This window comes from Esox lucius, chromosome 11, assembly GCF_011004845.1.
Source record: "Esox lucius isolate fEsoLuc1 chromosome 11, fEsoLuc1.pri, whole genome shotgun sequence".
Lineage (NCBI taxonomy): Eukaryota > Metazoa > Chordata > Actinopteri > Esociformes > Esocidae > Esox > Esox lucius.
In genome coordinates this window covers 51,538,576-51,561,673 of record NC_047579.1, presented here as the reverse complement: position 1 = coordinate 51,561,673, position 23,098 = coordinate 51,538,576, and the positions used below count along the sequence as shown (strand labels likewise).

At 43.3% G+C, this 23,098-nt stretch overlaps 1 protein-coding gene across 3 annotated transcripts in view; it reads left to right on the top strand.

Annotated features, from left to right (window-relative positions):
• Positions 1–23,098, top strand: part of cacna1ha (calcium channel, voltage-dependent, T type, alpha 1H subunit a) — a 144,499-nt gene that overhangs the window by 64,764 nt on the left and 56,637 nt on the right. For 2 of the 3 annotated variants that reach the window (XM_029123199.2, XM_029123198.2), the window contains exons 9-19: positions 1,561–1,799; positions 5,064–5,254; positions 5,750–5,989; positions 8,194–8,576; positions 10,790–10,941; positions 11,894–12,079; positions 13,005–13,122; positions 17,525–17,680; positions 18,027–18,114; positions 18,939–19,198; positions 21,166–21,552. In XM_029123199.2, coding sequence (XP_028979032.2) covers positions 1,561–1,799; positions 5,064–5,254; positions 5,750–5,989; positions 8,194–8,576; positions 10,790–10,941; positions 11,894–12,079; positions 13,005–13,122; positions 17,525–17,680; positions 18,027–18,114; positions 18,939–19,198; positions 21,166–21,552 — 2,400 coding nt within the window. The remainder of the gene's footprint in view (positions 1–1,560; positions 1,800–5,063; positions 5,255–5,749; positions 5,990–8,193; positions 8,577–10,789; positions 10,942–11,893; positions 12,080–13,004; positions 13,123–17,524; positions 17,681–18,026; positions 18,115–18,938; positions 19,199–21,165; positions 21,553–23,098) is intronic. The other variant, XM_029123200.2, reaches the window with a different exon arrangement.

Below are 23,098 nucleotides of genomic sequence, written 5' to 3'. Positions count from 1 at the left end.
ATATAGGAGACATGATGTATCTATAGAGACATACTAAATATATAGGAGACATGATGTATCTATAGAGACATACTAAATATATAGGAGACATGATGTATCTATAGAGACATACTAAATATATAGGAGACATGATGTATCTATAGAGACATACTAAATATATAGGAGACATGATGTATCTATAGAGACATACTAAATATATAGGAGACATTATGTATCTATAGGAGACACACTGTATCTGTAGGTATGAAGACGATCCGTCAAGATTTCGTCGTCAAGTCTCAAAATGGTGAAACGCTGCAAAAATCCAACAGCAGGAACCTGAAAGGTTTAGAGGGGGGAGTGATTTACAGTGACTTGGGTTGTGAAATGCTTTAGTCAACATTTATACATAATTTATCATTAGACAACAGTGTTATCTAAGCTGACGTTATAGATATTTGTGCTAACGTGAACATTAATACGACTTACTTTCTACTACTACATTAGCTAGATAGCTAGCTAACTCTAATATTAGCTTGTTTTGTTGGGGCTCAGGTTGGCTAAACTTTAAAAGGTGCCATTCTGCTGAAGTAGATAGGATGATTTTGGCAGATAACAGTTCAATAACAGCTATATAAACAGAACTAACCTGGCAGTACAAGAGCATGACTGGTCCACAAGGCTGTGCTGGTTGCATTTGAGTTCATGGGATTTCTCATTCTTTGAGGTCTGTATGCTTGCTTCAAATACTGTGTCCCCTTCCTTGTTTATCTGAATATTGTGAACATATCCTTCCACTGCACATTGCAATGTTGCGATCTGGCGGATATCGAGGAGGTATTACTCCAAAAAGGGTTACTTGCACTGAGCGGTAATATGCCGCTTTTCTCCTCCGTGCTTGGCTGTTTATGGTAGTTGCCGCTTGATGGGCGTAGCAACAGTAAGATAGGCAGGGCTTTTGCAAAAGGTCATTCATTAATTTGTTATCTACCAAAGTTAATATGTTTTTGAAAACTCTAACTTTAGTTGCATCATATTTACCACATGAGTTTCTGAGACCTCTACATCGTCAAGCAGTCATGTAAAAAAGTTCACTGGTGGAAACGGTTTTAGAAATGTCAACTCGTGTTGGCCACACCCATGTGTCAACCGCTGTGGTTGAAAATGTTTTCTAAATCTGTGTATAAGACACGGTTCATAAACGGGAAATGATGGTATCGCACTCAAAGTGTTGGACAGTGTTCGTCGCAAGTAAGGCAGTCAGACTGGAATTTCTGAAAAAGGATCGGAGAGCAAGTTACTGATAAAGACAGTTTTCAGAGTTAAACCAGATACTGATAATGACAGTTTTCAGAGTTATACCAGATACTGATAAAGACAGGTTTCAGAGTTAAACCAGATACTGATAAAGACAGGTTTCAGAGTTAAACCAGAAACTGATAAAGACAGGTTTCAGAGTTAAACCAGAAACTGATAAAGACAGGTTTCAGAGTTAAGCTGGATACTGATAGCAGTGACTGTTTATTTCTGGTTGGTCCAGTATCTTGTCCTAACAGTAACTCTGTCTCCCTGTCTCGCCAGGTGGGCTCATTCTTCATGATCAACCTGTGCCTGGTCGTCATAGCCACCCAGTTTGCTGAGACTAAACAGCGAGAGAATGCGCTGATGCGGGAGCAGCGGGCACGCTACATGTCCAATGACAGCACGCTGGCCAGCTACAGTGAACCTGGGTCGTGCTACGAGGAGATGCTGAGATACATTTCACACCTCTACCGTAAACTGACCAGACGGGTACAGCGCATGTATACCACCTGGCACAGGTAGGCCATATTCACCGTGGTGTCAAGTCCCATTCCCCTCTAATATATATTATATGTACTCTGTTCATCCCTGTTATTGTCTTTTCATCCCTGTTGGTCTCTATGTCCCTTTTATTATCTATGTCCTCTGTATACTCTGTATGTCCTATATCCTCTATCCCTGTTATCCTCTATTTCTTTCTGTTATTCTCTACATACCTTTTATTCTCTATATCCCCTTTATTCTCTAAGCCATCAATTTCTCCTATATATCCCCTATATCTGCTTTATGTTCTATATCCCCTACATCGTCTATATATCCTTTGTCCTCTCTGTATCCCTGTTACTATCTTCACCATGAAATCTCTTCATGAAATATTTAATCAGAACCTTTTTTATCTGACATAACAGGTTTGTAGTTACCATTTCGATGTGTTCTGTTTAGAGGAAATTGTGCCTGTAGCAGGAAAACAAAGTTAAAAAGGAATTATTGCAGGTGCAAAAATAAGTTGGTTAAATCAAGTTGGTAAGTAGAATCGGGTGGAGAAATATTTGGGTAGGAAATGGACCAATCAAATTAGAGATCTTTAAGAGTTTGGGGGGTCTCTGATAAATAGAGACAGGAAACCTGGTCAGTTTGGTGTTACCCATACAGGTGAATGTGAAACACACCATGCTGAGAGGAAATGAGATCTCAGAGGACACCAGGATGAAGATAATGAGAGTAGTCTGGGGAAGGCTATACAACCATCTCAAAAACATTAGTCCTTTGTGAGGTAAATCATTTACAAATGGGGAGCCTTTAACAAGACAGCAACTTGGCCTAGAAGTGGACACCCTTTCAAATTACCCCCAATAGCCACAAACGAAATGGCATCATGGGAGGGTTGCTAGGAAGAAACCTCTACTGTAAAAAAAGAACCAAACTGATGTCCTTTGCCTAGGACCACCTGGACAAACCCAGTTTCTAAAAGTCTCAAACAGTCACAATCAAAACCTCAAAACCTTTATATTTGGTGAAAACCAAACCCTGTTTACCATTAAAACAACCTTATACCAACAGTCAAGCACCTGGGTCTGCTTGTCCTCCACCGGACCTGGTCAACTGCACAATCATTAAGGTGCCATGAATTCTGAGGTAAACCAGGAGATTATTGACCAGAACGTCAGGCCGTAAGAACGTCAGGCCATAAGAACGTCAGGCCGTAAGTCAAGGAGGTAAAGCTGGGCCGTAAAAAGCCAGTCCAACAACCACCCAAAGAATTCAAAGTAATCTACCAATGAATAGCTCTGGAGAAAGAAGATATGTGTTTTGGATGGGCCAAGTCGAAGTCCTGACCTTAATCCACTCGAGACGCTGTGGCAGTACCTGAAGGAGGCAGTACAAACCTAGTTGGCTGAGTTCTGTAAGGAGGGGTGGGCAGAAATCCCTGAAAAATAGTCAGAGAGAAGTTCACATATTTTTGCACATGAAATCAGAATGTAGGTTAAATAAACCACTTTTGTTTAATGAACAATGAACATACATGCAGCTCTGTATATTACCTTCATCCTTTATCCCCTATATCATTTATTGCCTCTATATCCTCTCTATATCCTTTCTCTTTTATATACTCTACATAACCTATATCCCCTCTTTCTCCTTTATCCTCCATATCACCTATGTCCTTTGAGTATCCGGCTATCCTCCATGCCCTCTTAATTCTCTATATCCCCTATATCCTCCCTTTATCCCTGTTATTCTTTGTAATATACCCTCACCTAAAGGATTATTAGGAAAACCATACTAATACTGTGTTTGACCCCCTTTCGCCTTCAGAACTGCCTTAATTCTACGAGGCATTGATTCAACAAGGTGCTGAAAGCATTCTTTAGAAATGTTGGCCTATATTGATAGGATAGCATCTTGCAGTTGATGGAGATTTGTGGGATGCACATCCAGGGCACGAAGCTCCTGATCCACCACATCCCATAGATGCTCTATTGGGTTGAGATCTGGTGACTGTGGGGGCCATTTCAGTACAGTGAACTCATTGTCATGTTCAAGAAACCAATTTGAAATGATTCGAGCTTTGTGACATGGTGCATTATCCTGCTGGAAGTAGCCATCAGAGGATGGGTACATGGTGGTCATAAAGGGATGGACATGGTCAGAAACAATGCTCAGGTAGGCCATGGCATTTAAACAATGCCCAATTGGCACTAAGGGGCCTAAAGTGTGCCAAGAAAACATCCCCCACACCATTACACCACCACCAGCAGCCTGCACAGTGGTAACAAGGCATGATGGATCCATGTTCTCATTCTATATACGCCAAATTTCAACAGAAATCGAGACTCATCAGACCAGGCAACATTCTTCCAGTCTTCAACTGTCCAATTTCTTGAGCTCGTGCAAATTGTAGCCTCTTTTTCCTATTTGTAGTGGAGATGAGTGGTACCCGGTGGGGTCTTGTGCTGTTGTAGCCCATCCACCTCAAGGTTGTGCGTGTTATGGCTTCACAAATGCTTTGTTGCATACCTCGGTTGTAACGAGTGGTTATTTCAGTCAAAGTTGCTCTTCTATCAGCTTGAATCAGTCGGCCCATTCTCCTCTGACCTCTAGCATCAACAAGGCATTTTCACCCACAGGACTGCCGCATACTGGATGTTTTTCCCTTTTCACACCATTCTTTGTAAACCCTAGAAATGGTTGTCCGTGAAAATCCCAGTAACAGAGAAGATATACTCAGACCGGCCCGTCTGGCACCAACAACCATGCCACACTCAAAATTGGTTAAATCACCTTTCTTTCCCATTCTGACATTCAGTTTGGAGTTCAGGAGATTGTCTTGACCAGGACCACACCCCTAAATGCATTGAAGCAACTGCCATGTGATTGGTTGATTAGATAATTGCATTAATGAGAAATTGAACAGGTGTTCCTAATAATCCTTTAGGTGAGTGTATATTGTTTATATTCCCTATATCTACTGTACTATATTGTCTTGTTTTTCCAACATGTCGTCTATATCCCCAATAGCATCTATACATCCTATATTTCTCTCTTTTACCATATTATTCCCTATATGATCTTGTATCCCCTATATCCTTTCTTTACTGTTCCCTATATCCTTTCTTTACTATTCCCTATATCCTTTCTTTACTTTTCCTTACATCCTTTCTTTACTATTCCTTAAATCCTTTCTTTACTATTCTCTGTATCATTTAAATCCCCTCTATCTCTTGTATCCACTGTATGTAATGTATTGTCTATAGCCTTCTCGGTAATGTGTTTTCTGACAGTAAGCGCCGTAAGAAGGTGAACCCTAATGGAGGAGGGCCGGGTCTGGGGGGAGGAAACGGACATGGAAGCCACAGCATCCGCAGCACATCTGGAAACGCCCCCTGGCTCCGCCCCATACATACACTACTGCAGCATCACCAGCATCACCACGGTCAGCTTAGCAACGGGGGACACATCCCCCTAGCAACAGGTTTGAGGACTAGTTACCCAGTAACAGGCTGTCGTCGTTGTTAGAGTGTGTAATGCGCACGTAGGCTAGACTTATTTTCATAACCCAGTTGATGGTGTGAATGCTGACTGTCAGGAAGCCATGGTATATAAGACCGTATAGCAGATGAGATATGACATTTTACTGGTCTACGTACGTTGGTAACCAGTATATAATAGCAATAAGGCATCTCGGGGGGTTTGTTGTGTATCTCCAACGATCTCGGCTAAGGACTCTACCCTGCACTCACATCGTGCCTACAGAACAACTCATAGCCCTGAACACACCCTTGATGGTCTGGATGCCTATATGGGTGGAATATACATTACATACATCCTGGATGAACTACCTTGTGGACAGACAATGTCCTAGTCATCACTGAATTCTTGAAACCAATATTAACATACATTTTATTAAATTGCTTCTACTGGATCTAACTAAGATTAATTAACTAACTGACCATAATTAATCTTCCAGGAGAGGAGGACCTGGAGATGAGGTCACTTCCTGTTCCAGCCCGTGAACCCTTGGTGAACCCAGGGGTGTCTCCTCTGGGTCGTTTGAACGGGGGGATGAACTACCCCACTATTCTCCCCTCCTTAATCCGAAGCTCTACACAAACTCACCCACACAGACCCCACCACACCTCCTCCTCTGTCCTGTCGCCGCTGCCCCCCAGTCCCCTTCGCAAGCTGCACCACCTAATGGGACAACAGAGTAAGAACACTGTCTCTATAGAAACGCTAAAGACAACACAGTACACTGTCTCTATAGAAACACTAAAGAAAACACAGTGAAAACACTATCTCTATAGAAACACTAAAGAAAACACAGTAAAAACACTGTCTCTATAGAAAGACTAAAGACAACACAGTTAGAACACTGTCTCTATAGAAACGCTGAAGATAACACAGTAAGAACACTGTCTCTATAGAAACGCTGAAGACAACACAGTAAGAACACTATCTCTATAGAAACACTAAAGATAACACAGTAAGAACACTGTCTCTATTGAAACACTAAATATAACACAGTAAGAACACTGTCTCTATAGAAACACTATAGACAACGCAGTAAGAACATTGTCTCTATAGCATCACTAAAGACAACAAAGTAAGAACACTGTCTCTACTGAAAAACTATACAAAGCATACATACCAGTGAAAGGTTTGGACACAAATATTGACTGGTACTGTATATGTAGACTGTTGTTGGTATGTATCTTTCACACTATGCTAGTTAGGCTTTTTCTTATAGAGACAGAGTTTGGCAGTAAGTCGTTCCTACTATCAATCAATCAAATGTATTTATAAAGCCTTTATTTACATCAGCAGTTGTCACAAAGTCCTTGTACAAAACACCCGGCCTTAAACCCCAAGGAGAAAACAACAGTAGTGTTGAATTTCAGTGGCTAGGAAAAACTCCCTAAGAAGGCCGAAATGTAGGATGAAACCTAGAGAAGAACCAGGCTCAGAGGGGTGACCAGTCCTCTTCTGGCTGTGCCAGGTGAACATGCAGTATTAAGAGTGCAAAATGTAATAATTATAAATGCAGTGTCTATTTAAACCTGGTCCAACTCGGAAGCATGACCAGATGGACAAGGACAGGGACAACACTGGGGGGAGGGGGGGTCAGCAGAGTGGCAGCTGAAATCGTCAGGTATCATCCTAATCTGCAACACAACCAGGAGGACTTTGGACAGGGACAGCAACGTGTCTTTCAAGCCAGGTACTCCGGAGGTGTGGCCAAGAGCTCATGTCCTCCTTAGTTTAAACAGGGCAGGAGACAGGGAAAAGTTAGGGAGTGCATTCCTTTAGAGAGGATTTATAGTGGAGAAGGAGAACTGGCTATGCTTTTTAGCTGTCCATTTTCCGTTGATCTCTTTACAGCATGTATCTCTGTATGTTCTAGATGTAGCCCTGTATGTTCTAGCTGTACCCCTTTATGTTTTAGTTGTATCCCTCTATGTTTTAAGGGTACCGCTCTACGTTCTAGTTGCACTGTGTTCTAGATGAACCCTTCTATGTTTTATCTTTCTGTACTCCTCACTGTCTCCTGAAGTACACACTGTTAGAGACTGTGGAGGAGTTCCACACACATCAAGCCTGGCCTGGCAGAGCTTCCACATGTTCTCAGGCCTAATGTGTGTCAAGGAAACCTCTGTGTGTGTGTGTTTGTCTCTGTGTGTGTGTGTGGGTGTGTCTCTCTGTCTGTGTGTGTGTGTGTGTGTGTGTGTGTGTGTGTGTGTGTCTGTGTGTGTGTGTTTGTGTGAGTGTGTGTGTGTCTGGAGCACCACTTACAGTCTGACAGGAAATCCATGTCTCATGCTGAAGTCACTTTGCATCACTACGGTGAATAGAAGTGGGAGGGGGAGACTGTCTGGGTGAGGAGGAGAGGAGGGAGGAGACGACAGGCGAGAGAAGAGGAAATAAGTGGATGGAGAGAAGGAGATAAAGGAAGAAAGACAGAGAGGAAGAAGGGAGAGAGACAGTGATGTAGAGGGAGAGAGAAAGATAGAGGGAGAGAATGAAAGAGAGGGAGGGAAGGAGCGTGTAGAGAGAGGTAAAGAGAGGAGGCAATCAGTCTAATAAATGGTCCCATTGATCTGAAAGGTAAGCCTGTTCTAGTTGACCTGGCCGCTGAGGTCAGCCCTACAGGCTCTTTTCCTGCCTCTCTGATCACATCCTTCTGTGTTTGGTATTTTAGTTAATAGCTGGCAGGTTGTAGGGAAAACCAGCCCCCAGACAGCCCAGGACCGTGAGAGGCTGGGTCCCTCAGAGAGACAGCCTGGCCCAGGGGTTGTGGTGACTAACCCTGAGTAGTTGGGTTTGATGTTGAATATGTTTCTCTCAGACGTACACCATTTTAAAAATAAAGGAGTATTGCTATTCACCCCTCTTTCTGACCCCTCCCATCTCTAGGTCGTCCTCGGCTGCTGGACCAGCTGGCTGACTTGGTGCCCTCTGCCCTGCTTCTGGAGCTGCTGACCTGTCCACTGTGCGCCAACGCCCTGGGGAAGCTGCAGCTGGACATGGGGGGGCCGGAGAGCTCCAGGGGGGAGGCTGACACCCTGCACAACTTCCCCCAGGGAGAGGAGGGGCGCGGTGGGCGCGGGCGGCGGCGTGGCAGGTGTGGGTCGGGGCTTGCTCTGGCGTTGAAGCGGTGCCAGGACAGGCTGGCGGAGATGTGGGGGGGCTTCGGGGACAGACTGAGGCGCATCGTGGACAGCAAGTACTTCAACAGAGGAATTATGATCGCCATCCTCATCAACACACTGAGCATGGGCATCGAGTACCACCAGCAGGTACGGCTGGCCCTTTGTGTGTGCGTGCGTGCATGTCTTTGTGCTTTCCAGCTGAGCAGATTTGTCAGGGTGTCTGTGACGTGTACTTCTCACATTTCATGCACACACTCACACTTACACACACATACATACACCTACACACACACACACACACTGCGTAAAGGTTTGCTGTTGTCAGCCAAGTAAACAACATCTGGAACATGTCATTCTCATAATACTGTCACCTAACTATGTTTTTCCTCACACACACGCAGAGACAGACAGACACACACACCTAGTCTGTGTGGGTTGAGGCTCTCCTTTATCATTGCAGTGTAAACAGTAGTGAGGGCTCGTTTAGTCGCTTCAGTCATTTCCTTATTGGGTAAAAACAGGCAGTCAAGGTTGCTTACACATGGGTTTAAAATACACACCTTCAATATCCCTACCACACGCCCTAACACTACCACACACCTTCATTACTCCTACCACACACACTAACACTACCACACACCTTCATTACCCCACCACACACCCTAACACTACCACACACCTTCATTACTCCTACCACACACCCTAACACTACCACACACCTTCATTACCCCACCACACACCCTAACACTACCACACACCTTCATTACCCCACCACACACCCTAACACTACCACACACCTTCATTACCCCACCACACACCCTAACACTACCACACACCTTCATTACCCCTACCACACACCCTAACACTACCACACACCTTCATTACCCCTACCACAAACCCTAACACTACCACACAACTTCAATACCCCTACCACACACCCTAACACTACCACACACCTTCATTACTCCTACTACACACCCTAACACTACCACACACTTTCTTTACCCCTACCACACACCCTAACCTTACCACACACCTTCATTACCCCACCACACACCCTACACTACCACACACCTTCATTACCCCATCACACACCCTAACACTACCACACACCTTCATTACTCCTACTACACACCCTAACCCTACCAAACACTTTCTTTACCCCTACCACACACCCTAACCTTACCACACACCTTCATTACCCCACCACACACCCTACACTACCACACACCTTCATTACCCCACCACACACCCTAACTCTACCACACACCTTCATTACCCCTACCACAAACCCTAACAATACCACACACCTTCATTACCCCACCACACACCCTAACACTACCACACACCTTCATTACCCCTACCACAAACCCTAACACTACCACACACCTTCATTACCCCACCACACACCCTAACACTACCACACACCTTCATTACCCCTACCACACACCATAACCTTACCACACACCTTCATTACCCTACCACACACCCTAACACTACCAGTCCTTCATTAATCCACCGCACACTCTAAGACTACTACACACCTTCATTACCCCTACCACACACCCTAGCCCTACCACACACCTTCATTACCCTTCATAACTGGGGCTAACAGACACCCAACATCCCCCATCCCTCATCCCAGCATCCCTCACCACAACATCCCCCACCCCATTATTACTCACCACAACATCCCTCACCCCAGCATTACTCACCCCAACATTCCTTACCCGAACATTCCTCTTCCCATCTTCCCTCAACCGAACATTTCTCTTCCCAATTTACCTCACGCCAACATTCCTCACCCCAACATCCCTCACCCCAAAATCTCTCCCTCCATTATCCCTCACGCCAACATCCCTTACCCCATATACCTCCACTCAACACATCCCCCCTCTTGCTACTCTCCCAGCTCCTCCTCTATCTAAGACACAGAGGACACTCTGTCTATCTGTATGTCTGTCCAGTGTAAACAGTGATGATTTTAAGAGGAAGTGTGAGAGTCAGGGAAACCAGAGACCTGGCAAACCCAGGCTGACTACATACACATACTCTGCTGTTACAGTCAAATTGATTGGAAGCACACACACACACACACACACACACACACTGAGTAACTTCACTGGAACAGGGTTGTAGTAGAGACCTACAGGAGGGTTGCTATCCAGGACGCACTATCCTGACATTACAAGCACCAGACTCTGCCAACTGAGCTGCACAGGATTTATCTGCTTTGTCGCTTCAGCGGTTCGACTGGACCATATTACTGGGCTTTATAGTGGTGGGGACAATGGTGGATCCAATGTAATAACTCTCACCTGTTTTCTCCTCATCCTCCCGGTTTCTCCCCCCCTCCTCAGCCAGAGGAGCTCACAGACATCCTGGAGATCAGTAACATTGTGTTCACCAGTATGTTTGTTCTGGAGATGATGTTCAAGCTCCTGGCCTTTGGGATGTTTGGATACATCAAGAACCCGTACAACATCTTTGACGGGATCATTGTCATCATCAGGTGTGTGTGTGTGTGTGTGATTACAGTTACTGGTTACTGGTACTGAATTGTAATCAATATCCAAACTATTGGATTACTTATACTCACTAACATACAGTAATCTCATTCCTTTAAATTATGTTTATAATACTTTCCTAAATTATTTTTAGGGATTTTCAGTAACTCTGTCCATCTTTTCCCGCACTGTTTTGTTTAAAGTATAAAATGCCTGAAAATCATAGGAGAAATCTAATGAAATATTGGGTTGCTAGGATTCCATCAGAATCGGTCAAAGTTAGCGTTCACATTGCTAGCCGTGTATTTATGTTCTACTTCACCTCAAGGGTTAGGTGTCATTTCCTTTAAGAGAATGTCATGATCGAGCTATATCTGGCGAACACAACACAAGGAACAGCCTACGATTTACACCCTGTCAGCAGCCCGTATAAACTAGCCATGTCACTCTGGAGTCCTGATGATGCAGAACCCAATGTTTCCCCGTGGCTCGCCATCATCAGGCACAACTTTCCTCCCGACATATTGAATTCGCTTTTTCATAGGATGTCACATCCAATAATACTCGAGGCAGTGCCATCCCAAAAACCACTCCCATGTGAAATACGAAAAACCCCAAACGATAGCTTTAGGCAGAGCCTGTTGTTGTCATGGTTACGGCAGAGATGCATCATCGATAGATCCCTGAACTGTCCAGGCATGTTCTGATTCCATGTTCTGATTCCGTGTTCTGAATCCATGTTCTGAATCCGTCTTCTGAATCCGTCTTCTGATTCCGTCTTCTGAATCCATGTTCTGATTCCGTCTTCTGAATCCGTGTTCTGATTCTGTGTTCTGAATCCATGTTCTGATTCCATGTTCTGAATCCATGTTCTGAATCCGTGTTCTGATTCCATGTTCTGAAGCCCAGGCTGTTATTCCGTCGCGCTGTTCCCTGATCTGTGTTCTCATGTCCCAGCGTGTGGGAGGTCATAGGTCAGGCGGACGGCGGCCTGTCCGTTCTGCGGACATTCCGTCTGCTGCGGGTTCTGAAGCTGGTCCGGTTCATGCCGGCGCTGCGGAGACAGCTGGTGGTTCTGATGAAGACCATGGACAATGTAGCCACCTTCTGCATGCTGCTGATGCTCTTTATCTTTACCTTCAGGTAATAACACACACACACACACATACACTCACAGATACACACACAAACACACACATAGATACAGGCGTACACACACATACATTGATACACATCCGCAGACGAACATACACACTTCCACCTCCCCTGGCTAATTTTCTATTTCATTTTTTTTATTTCAATGAACATGGATTAACCCTGGATCTCGGATTAGAAATGTAGATTAAGACTAGCACATAATTCAGAATATCTAACTCAGCAATAAACTGAAGTATTTAGCTACATATTAATCCCCATGTGTCATTGTGTGTCATTGTGTGTCATTGTGTGTCATTGTGTGTCGGGGTTTGTCTGTGTGTGTCTGTGTGTGTCGGTTCTGTGTGTACCTGCGTATGTCTGTGTGTGTCGGTGCGTGTCGGTTGTGTGTCGGTTGCGTGTCTGTGCGTGTCGGTGTGTGTCGATGTGTGTCGTGTGTGTCGGTGCGTGTTGGTTGTGTGTCGGTTGTGTCTCGGTGTGTGTCGGTTGTGTCTCGGTGTGTGTCGGTGTGTGTCGGTTGTGTCTCGGTGTGTGTCGGTTGTGTCTCGGTGTGTGTCGGTGTGTGTCGGTTGTGTCTCGGTGTGTGTCGGTTGGGTCTCGGTGTGTGTCGGTGTGTGTCGGTTGTGTCTCGGTGTGTGTCGGTTGTGTCTCGGTGTGTGTCGGTGTGTGTCGGTTGTGTCTCGGTGTGTGTCGGTTGTGTCTCGGTGTGTGTCGGTGTGTGTCGGTTGTGTCTCGGTGTGTGTCGGTTGTGTCTCGGTGTGTGTCTCGGTGTGTGTCTGTGCGTGTCGGTGTGTGTCTGTGCGTGTCGGTGTGTGTCGGTGCGTGTCGGTTGTGTCTCGTGTATGTCTGTGCGTGTCGGTGTGTGTCTGTGCGTGTCGGTTGTATGTCTGTGTGTGTGTCTGTGTGTCTGCAGTATCCTAGGCATGCACCTGTTTGGGTGTAAATTCAGCCTCCAGACGGAGAACGGAGACACCATCCCAGACAGGAAGAACTTCGATTCCCTACTCTGGGCCACCGTTACAGTGTTTCAGGTCAGTGTGTGTGTGTGTGTGTGTGTGTGTGAGAGTGTGTGGGAGGATGGGAGTTTCCTTTACCAAGCCCTGTATCCACAAAGCCCTTCAGAGTGTTGATGTAGAATCTGCCAGTTATCATTTTTCATTAACATATAAAATACTGATCTTGAACCTGCCACTTTTATTGTATTCATAAAACTAAACTGATCTTGATCAGCTCTCTGAATGCTTTATGAATACAGGCCTGGTCAGCTCCCTGAATGCTTTGTGAATACAGGCCTGGTCAGCTCCCTGAATGCTTTGGGAATACAGGCCTGGTCAGCTCCCTGAATGCTTTGGGAATACAGGCCTGGTCAGCTCTCTGAATGTTTTGGGAATACAGGCCTGGTCAGCTCTCTGAATGCTTTGGGAATACAGGCCTGGTCAGCTCCCTGAATGCTTTGGGAATACAGGCCTGGTCAGCTCTCTGAATGCTTTGGGAATACAGGCCTGGTCAGCTCCCTGAATGCTTTGGGAATACAGGCCTGGTCAGCTTATCAGTCACACCTGAAAGACCTGAAAGTCTCCTTTCCATCACTCCCTCTCAATCACTCTCTTTCTCCATCAATCTTTTTATCATCACTCTCTCTCAATCACTCTCTTTCTCCATCACTCTTTTTATCATCACTCTCTCTATCTGCCTAATTCTACATCACTCTCTCTCTCTCTCTCGCTCCCTCTCTCTCTCTCTCTCGCTCCCTCTCTCTCTCTCCCTCTCTCTCTCTCTCTCTCTCTCCCTCTCTCTCTCTCTCTCCCTCTCTCTCTCTCTCTCCCTCTCTCTCCCTCTCTCTTTCTCTCTCTCTCTCTCCCTCCCTCTCTCCCTACCTCCAAGGACAGATTGTTCTATGTTCCTGATAAGTTGTGATTCTTTCCCTCCAGGAGGAGTCTGCAGAAATGTTCTGGGTTACTAGATACTGAATTAGCACTACCAAACATGCACACACACACAGAGACGCACATACAGGCAAACCCAGAAGCACACACACATACACACAAAGACACACACAGAAACACACCACAACTGAAGAAGAGACATTCTGTACACACATGAATGAATTGAGACCCACCTAAAGGAAAACAGTTCTCAAATCCTCCATAACAAATCCCTCATCTACAGAGGGCTGAACCTAGAGAACAGCCTACAATGCCAGCTACTTTTGAGGCTCTATAGACAAACCCAGACAGATCCCACAGAGCCCCAGGACAGCAACACAGTTAGACCCAACCAAATAATGAGAAAACAAAAAGAGGGCTGTTTAACACACAGGAAAGAATCAATCAAAAAACCAATAAAATTGGAATGCTATGAGATGAGTTCTGACTGCACTACAAATACAAGGATGCAAATATCACAACGGGAAACATTCTGATAGTTTTAACTACACACGCATCTATGAGGTCTATGAGGTATACCATTAGTTATTTCTACTGTGGAATTTCAAAGTTATTGATATAACAAACAAAGAGGAACGCATAGTCCAGTGGACTAGTGGCTGAGTAGGTCACAGTTAATGGTGGAGAGCGATGGTTGTGGCCACAGCGTGGTAGGTAGGTGGGCGGTGTCCTGACGAAGTCTAGTGAACAAACAATCCTTGGAGGAGACGTGCAACACCGGGAAGCGCATAAGACCTGGAGACATCACAGGCTTTTGCCCCCCGGACTCCCTTTGTTCAATCAGATTCCTCCCATTTAGACCCCCCCTGCCCTGGCAGTTTTTATTAGCTTGGTGTGGTTTTATGCTACTTTGACCTCTGTTTCCATTAGCTGTTTTGATAAATAAAATATTCTGCAGTAGGTTTTTCAGAGACTGTTACTACCTTTAGATGCAAGTGTGTATTGGCTTATTTTTAAAATATCTATTGTTATTTTGTGTCCTATGTTTAGTGCATGTCAAATTATTAGTCGATTAAAATAGCTTTTGAACATCAGAGGGATGTACAGTCCTGCAATCCATCTAGAATATTTCCCCAAATGATGAAAATAATGTACATGGGGAGAACAGTGGTGTTACCAGCCTCCTAGTTTATAGCCTCAAAGACTGAAAAAAGTCTACTATTACTATTTTCTTTTACAACCCCCTTTCTAAAAAAAAGTTGAGACTTTTGAGTATGTAATGCGCTAGACAAATAAACTTGCTTTGTTTTGTTTTTCCTGAGTCATTCAGGTCGTATTGACATTCTTGGAGATTATAAATGCTCATTATAATTTCGGTGGCTGGCATCTTTATTAGCTAACAGGTTTTAAACTGACTAGTGAGAGGACAAATAAACCAGTGGTTCTGGGTCGAACAGTAACCCTAGTGATAGCAGAGCTTGCTCTTTTAAAGGACTTCGGCTCTGGGCTGAGGCATGAAAGTGTTCCATAACAGCGCTGATTTCATCATGGAGAATGACAACTTGGTAATTTGCCGTTTCAGATGATTACCACACCTGCATAAATTACGAGTGTGTCATATGTAAATAAGGACAGGTGCAGCACATTCTCGCATCCACAGCTTTTTCCGATTTAGCAATCTGCGATGACATCTATGCTAATTTCAACAAGGTGCGACAGTTTCACAAGAATCACACTTAGAGATGATCGTAAGTCACCCCCAACGTTCAAATCTGAGATATTTCCTGAGAAGGTTTCATGAATGAGGGCCATCATCTGGATGGCTACATATGTTGCTCCAAAACCTGTATATATTGTTCAGCATTAATGGTGCCTTCACAGATGTGCAAGTCACCCATGCCATGTGCACTAATGCACCCCCATACCATCAAAGATGCTGGCTTTTCAACTGTGCGCTGATAAGAAGCAGGATGATCCCTCTCCTCTTTAGTCCGGAGGATGCAGGGTCCATGATTCCCAAAAATAATTTCACATTTTTATTTGTCAGATCACATGATTGTTTTCCACTTTGCCTCAGTCCATAAATAAATTTGACACAAAGAAAGGAGCTAGTTTGGCACAAAGAAGGGTACGAGATCTTATTTATATATGGTTTCAACATTTGATGTGTTGTCTTTGTACTACCTTCTATTGAATATATGGTTTGAATGATTTGCACATCATTGCATTCTGTTTTTATTTACATTTTACACAGCCTCTAAACTTTTTTGGAAACGGAGTTGATATTATTATTTGATAGGTTCTCACTTTTCCCTTTCAAACATTTTTGTTTCCAAATTAATATGACTTTTTCCAAACAATAATACTGAATACTGTTATGGTCATCAGTTAGATTATCAAAAAGTATAAAATATAATCACTATACACAAAGAGAGATGGTAACACAGAAATCTCACAATATCTCTACAGAGAAACAGAAGCAGAGACAGTGTGAGAGAGAGACAGTGTGAGAGAGAGACAGTGTTAGAGAGAAATAGGGAGAGACAGTGTGAGAGAGAGACAGAGGGAGAGAAAGTGTGAGAGAGAGACAGAGGGAGAGACAGTGTGGGAGAGAGACAGTATGAGAGAGATAACGGGAGAGACAGTGTGAGAGAGAGACAGAGGGAGAGACAGTGTGGGAGAGAGACAGTGTGAGAGAGAGACAGTGTGAGAGAGAAATAAGGAGAGACAGTGTGAGAGTGAGACAGTGTGAGAGAGAGACAGTGTTAGAGAGAAATAGGGAGAGACAGTGTGAGAGAGAGACAGAGGGAGAGAAAGTGTGAGAGAGAGACAGAGGGAGAGACAGTGTGGGAGAGAGACAGTGTGAGAGAGAAATCGGGAGAGACAGTGTGAGAGAGAGACAGAGGGAGAGACAGTGTGGGAGAGAGACAGTGTGAGAGAGAGACAGTGTGAGAGAGAAATAGGGAGAGACAGTGTGAGAGTGAGACAGTGTTAGAGAGAAATAGGGAGAGACTGTGAGAGACAGAGACAGTGTTAGAGAGAGAGACAGAGGGAGAGCCAGTGTGAGAGAGACAGAGGGAGAGACTGTGTGAGAGTGGGAGGATGAGACAGAGCGATAGGGGTGTTTGATGCAGCGCCATGAACTACTGCTGTTGGCGTCTGCTGTGAGGGTTTTAGCTTGGGCGTCTGTATAAGCACTTTGTGACAGCCACTGATGTGCAAAGGGCATGATAAACTACATTTGATTGATTCATTGATTCATGAATTGACTCCCTCTCAGTTGTCCATTGATTGTCAGAGATACTAGATGACAGCACTGCTATTGGCTTGCAGCTCCTGAATTACTGCCGACCTCAGACTCTGTTCGCTTCTTTACACTTCTCTCCCTCATCACCTCCCACTCTCTCCCTCTGTGTCTCCCTCTGTGTCTCCCTCTGTCTCTCCCCCCTCTCTCCCCCTTCCTCTTCCTCTTTATCTGTCTGCTCCCTTTTTCACCTCCCTCTCTTTATGTTTCTAATCTCATCCCTCGTTCCATCTCTCTCTGCAGATCCTGACTCAGGAGGATTGGAACGTGGTTCTGTATAACGGCATGGCCTCGACTACTCCTCTGGCTGCGCTCTACTTCGTTGCTCTGATGACATTTGGGAATTACGTCCTCTTCAACCTGCTGGTGGCCATCTTGGTTGAAGGCTTCCAGGCGGAGGTGAGAGTGGCACAGGGGTCTTCCGGGTTCTAATAGATTCTTATTGAGTCTGTAGATTTAAGTTGATTATGGATTCATAAGTATACTAATTAGGGTTCTAAAGAATTCTGTAGGGCTCTTTGCAATTCCATATAGTTTTGCAGGGTTCTATGGCATTCTATCAGGATCTACTGAGTTATTTAAACCTATAACATGTTCTCTGGGTTCTACTGCTTTCTGTAGACAGCTTTTTACGAGGTTCATGCTTCTTCAGGGTCCTAATTCCGCGGTTACCATCATGTAATAATGGAGAGAATTATTTTGTATTGTGAATTTCTCTTTCTGTTTCTCTCTGTCTTCCTGTCAGGGAGATGCCAATCGCTCTGACTCTGATGATGAGAAAAGATCTGATAACTTTGAGGAGGAGGAGAAGATTGGAGAGCTGCGGGACACAGGTGAGGAAAACAGATTCAAAGACACAGTGGTGGTGGTGGTGATGATAGTAAGGATAATGGTGATGATGGTGTTGATGGTGGTGGTGGTGATGATAATGGGGATAATGGTGATGATGGTGTTGATGGTGGTGGTGATGATAATGGGGATAATGGTGATAATGGTGGTGGTGGTGGTGGTGATGATGATGATAATGAGGATAATGGTGTTGATAGTGGTGATGATGATGATGATGATGATGATGATAATGCTATTGGTGGTGATAATGGTGATGATGGTGGTGGTGATGATAATGGTGATGATGGTGTTGATGGTGGTGATGATAATGGTAATAATGGTGATGATGGTGTTGATGGTGGTGATAATGATGATAATGTTATTGGTGGTGATAATGGTGATGATGGTGTTGGTGGTGTTAGTGGTGGTGATGATAATGGTGATGATGGTGTTGATGGTGGTGGTGGTGATGATAATGGGGATAATGGTGATGATGGTGTTGATGGTGGTGGTGGTGGTGATGATAATGGGAATAATGGTGATGATGGTGTTGATGATGATGATGATAATGTTATTGGTGGTGATAATGGTGATTATGATGGTTGGTGGTGATGGTTTAGGATTAAGTATTTTATTAGGATGCTAATTAGCTAACAAAAGCAGCTGCCACTTTTCCTGTCGCCCACGAATAAAATGTCAGAATACTGAATGTTATTAAACACATACAGTACAAAGCTTGAAATTGTTATACTGCAAATTATGATAATGATGATGGTGATAGTGGTTATGGTGTGATGAAGGTGATGATGATGATGTTGGTCTTCCTCAGAGCTGAAGATGTATTCTCTGATGATGACAGCCAACGGTCATGTGGACCGCAACTCTCTGGCTCCTCCTATCATTATGCGTACGGCGGCCACGCCCATGCCAACTCCAAAGAGCTCATTGGGCCCTGAGTCCATTCTGGGGGAGGGGCTTATGTATGGAGAGGCTGGGTTAGGGTATTCAGAGGCAGGGATTGGCTGTATGGATTCTCGTCGTGGCAGTAATGCTTCCATCGACCCCTCTGTCTTCGACCGGCGCTCTCTGGTAAGTCACATTTGACCTCTTCCTTGTAAAATCTAAATCCTAATACCTCTTGATCCAGGCTGACCTGTCAAATGCTATTTGTGATTATTAGAGGGGTGATGTTGGGTGATATTCATGTTTTCATGTCCATCTTTTCCGTCCTACATACAAAACATACAGTATTACCGACGTCTAGAAGTGTTTTCAAAGGCAACTGTGTAGAGAACTTATTCTAACCTCTTTGACTTCTCAAAACAGATAGAAAGCTTCTCTTTAATAATTCAGCAGCATACCCTGCTGGGGTTGTGTACTAGCAAGTTACACCAAATGAAACAACTTAGTTTGCTGGGGTTGTGTACTAGCAAGTTACACCAAATGAAACAACTTAGTTTGCTGGGGTTGTGTACTAGCAAGTTACACCAATTGAAACGACTTAGTCTGCTGGGGCTGTGTACTAGCAAGTTACACCAAATGAAACAACTTAGTTTGCTGGGGTTGTGTACTAGCAAGTTACACCAAATGAAACAACTTAGTCTGCTGGGGCTGTGTACTAGCAAGTTACACCAAATGAAACAACTTACCCTGCTGGGGCTATGTACTAGTAATGTAATAGTAAGTTAAACAATATGAAACAATTTAGCCTATTTGCCTGGGTTTTTTCCCTCAGAATTTTGTATGAATTCAACAAAAAAACAGCATAAGTGAATTACTACGTATTGTCAATTATCTAAATATTTGTAATTATATGTGACAGGGTGAGTGCCAAGTGTGTGTAAAAATTAGGCAGTGGAAAGAAAAAAACTAAACTCAAGCGTAAACTACGCTTAACAAGATTCAAGCAAGGTTACGCACCTCACATTCAGTGATCCATAAACAATAATCTGTTAGGTGCAGTGCACTCACTGCTTTATCATTGAACTCACTGCTTTATCATTGAACTCACTGCTTTATCATTTAACTCACTGCTTTATCATTTAACTCACTGCTTTATCATGTTACTCACTGCTTTATCATAGAACTCACTGCTTTATCATTGAATTCATGTCTAACTACATTTTATAATGAGTGTATATTGTTTTGTTAGTTATTATTATACCTTAAATATTGACTATATTTCTAAATGAATATATTTAATATTGACTACATTTCTAACTGACAATATTTAATATTGACTATATTTCTGACTATATTTATTTATGACTGTTTATATTGTTATGATTGTTATTATTATAACTTTAATATTGACTGTATTTCTAACTGATTATATTTAATAATGAATGTATTTCTAACTGATTATATTTAATAATGTCTGTGTCTATTATTATTTTATTATACCTTTAATATTGACTATATGTCTAATTGACTGAATGTATATTATTATTGTAGTCAATATTATACCTTTAATATTGATTATATGTCTGATTGACTGTGTATATTATTTTTGTAGTCATTATTATACCTTTAATATTGACTATATGTCTAATTGACTGTGTACGTTATTATTAAAGTAGTCATTGTTATGCCTTTAATATATTTTGTAATATTATGCCTTTAATATTGACTATATGTCTAATTGACTATGTATGTTATTAGTAAAGTAGTCATTGTTAAGCCTTTAATATTGACTATATGTCTAATTGACAGTGTATGTTATTATTATAGTAGTCATTATTATGTCTTTAATATAGACTGTATGTCTAATTGACTGTATGTTGTAATTAATGTAGTCATTATTATGTCTTTTATATTGACTATATGTCTAATTGACTGTGTATGTTATTATTAATGTAGTCATTATTATGTCTTTAATATTGACTGTATGTCTAATTGACTGTGTATGTCATTATTAATGTAGTCATTATTATGTCTTTAATATTGAATGTATGTCTAATTGACTGTGTATGTTATTATTAATGTAGTCATTATTATGTCTTTAATATTGACTGTATGTCTAATTGACTGTTTATGTCATATATGGTCCTCTTTAGTCCAGCCCGGGCCGGCGGTCGCCCCTCCCATCCAGATGTCAAGGGTCTGTCAGTGGGTGGGGCAGTCGGAGGTCCAGTTGGAACAGTCTCAGCCGCGCCCCCAGCCTCAAACGCAGAGATACCAGCGGAGAGAGGGAGAGTCTGCTATCAGGGGAGGGAGGTGGGGAGGAAGAGGAGGAGGCGGAGGCAGCAGGAGGGGGAAGGAGCAGGCTGTACCCCCGTCCAGGGTCCTTAGAACTGCTACAGGCGTCCTCTCTGTGCCCGTCAGCAACGGGGGAGTACGAGGACTGTAACGGTCGGAGTCTTCACCACATAACCTACGACCCAACCGTGAACCTTGACCCCAACAAGGATCAGCTGTCACCTGAAGATGATCTTGAGGATGATGTGAGTGGCTGGATTCCTCTTCCTCTCTCTCCTCTCTTTTTCTTCCTCTCTCTTCTGTTTTTCTACCTCCCTCTCTTCTCTGTTTCTCTACCTCTCTCTCATCTGGTTCTATACCTCTCTCCTCTCTTTCAATTTCAGAGGGTTTTATTGGCATGGAAACATTCCTTAACATTGCCAAAGTAAGTGGAGAAAAAGAAAGACAATAAATAACAGTGACATGGAATTAAGCAAGTGGGAAAGAAGAAACAGAATTTCTCTTTCTCTGATCTCTTCTCTACCTCTCTTCTCTACCTCTCTTCTCTCTACCTCTCTTCTCTACCTCTCTTCTCTACCTCTCTTCTCTACCTCTCTTCTCTACCTCTTTTCTCTACCTCTCTTCTCTACCTCTCTTCTCTACCTCTTTTCTCTACCTCTCTTCTCTACCTCTCTTCTCTACCCCTCTTTTCTACCTCTCTTCTCTCTACCCCTCTTCTCTACCTCTTTTCTCTACCTCTCTTTTCTACCTCTTTTCTCTACCTCTCTTTTCTACCTCTCTTCCTTACCTCTCTTTTCTACCTCTCTTCTCTACCTCTCTTCTCTCTACCTCTTCTCTCTACCTCTCTTCTCTCTACCCCTCTTCTCTACCTCTCTTCTCTACCTCTTTTCTCTACCTCTCTTTTCTACCTCTCTTCTCTATCTCTCTTCTGTCTCTCTACAGCTCCCTCTTTGTCAATTCAATAGGTGCTTTGTTGACTTGGATGGATGGTTGTCCCTACTGCCAAAGCAATCATATTTAGGCAGCAAAAATGATATTATATATATATATATATATATATATATATATATATATATATATATATATATATAAACCTCCTTCTTTCCCTGTACCTCTCAACTCTCTCTCTCCCTCTGTAGCTGTTGAACATATTCTCTTTTTTAATTAAATTACAAACATTTTATTGGCATGTACATATTGCTGAGGTGAATTTAGGAAATGAAATGTTGCTTTACATTACCCACCACCGTGTGGTGTAAATCCTGAATGGTGATTTTTCACTTTTTCAAAGTGACAAACCAAATGACAGGTTAGATTAGATTCTACTTTATTGTCATTGAACAAGTACAAGTACAGTGCAATGAAATGCAGTAAGCATCTAACCAGAAGTGCAAATAGAAGAGGGTAGAATATGTACAACTATTAAGTATATGTATGTACAAGTGGAATAAGTAATTGTGCAGGTACAGATGGCAATTCTAAATGGCATTCTAGATGTGCAATCGAGGCAAATTGAAGGAGTAAGGTAGCATACACGTACCTGTAACAACTGAAAACTTCTATTATTAGACTTTGCAAGGCAGTGTCAGAGTAGTACAAAGGGAGTAGTGCAACAAGGTCCCTGAGAGGCGGGGATGGGTTAGTGATGGGTCACAACAGAGTTCAGCAGGGTAACAGTAGATGGAAAGAAACTGTTCTTGAGCCTGTGGAGAAGAGACCTGTTCCGGCTGCCTGATGATAGCAGGGCAAATAGTTTGTGGCATGGGTGTGAAGGGTCCCTGATGATGCCGC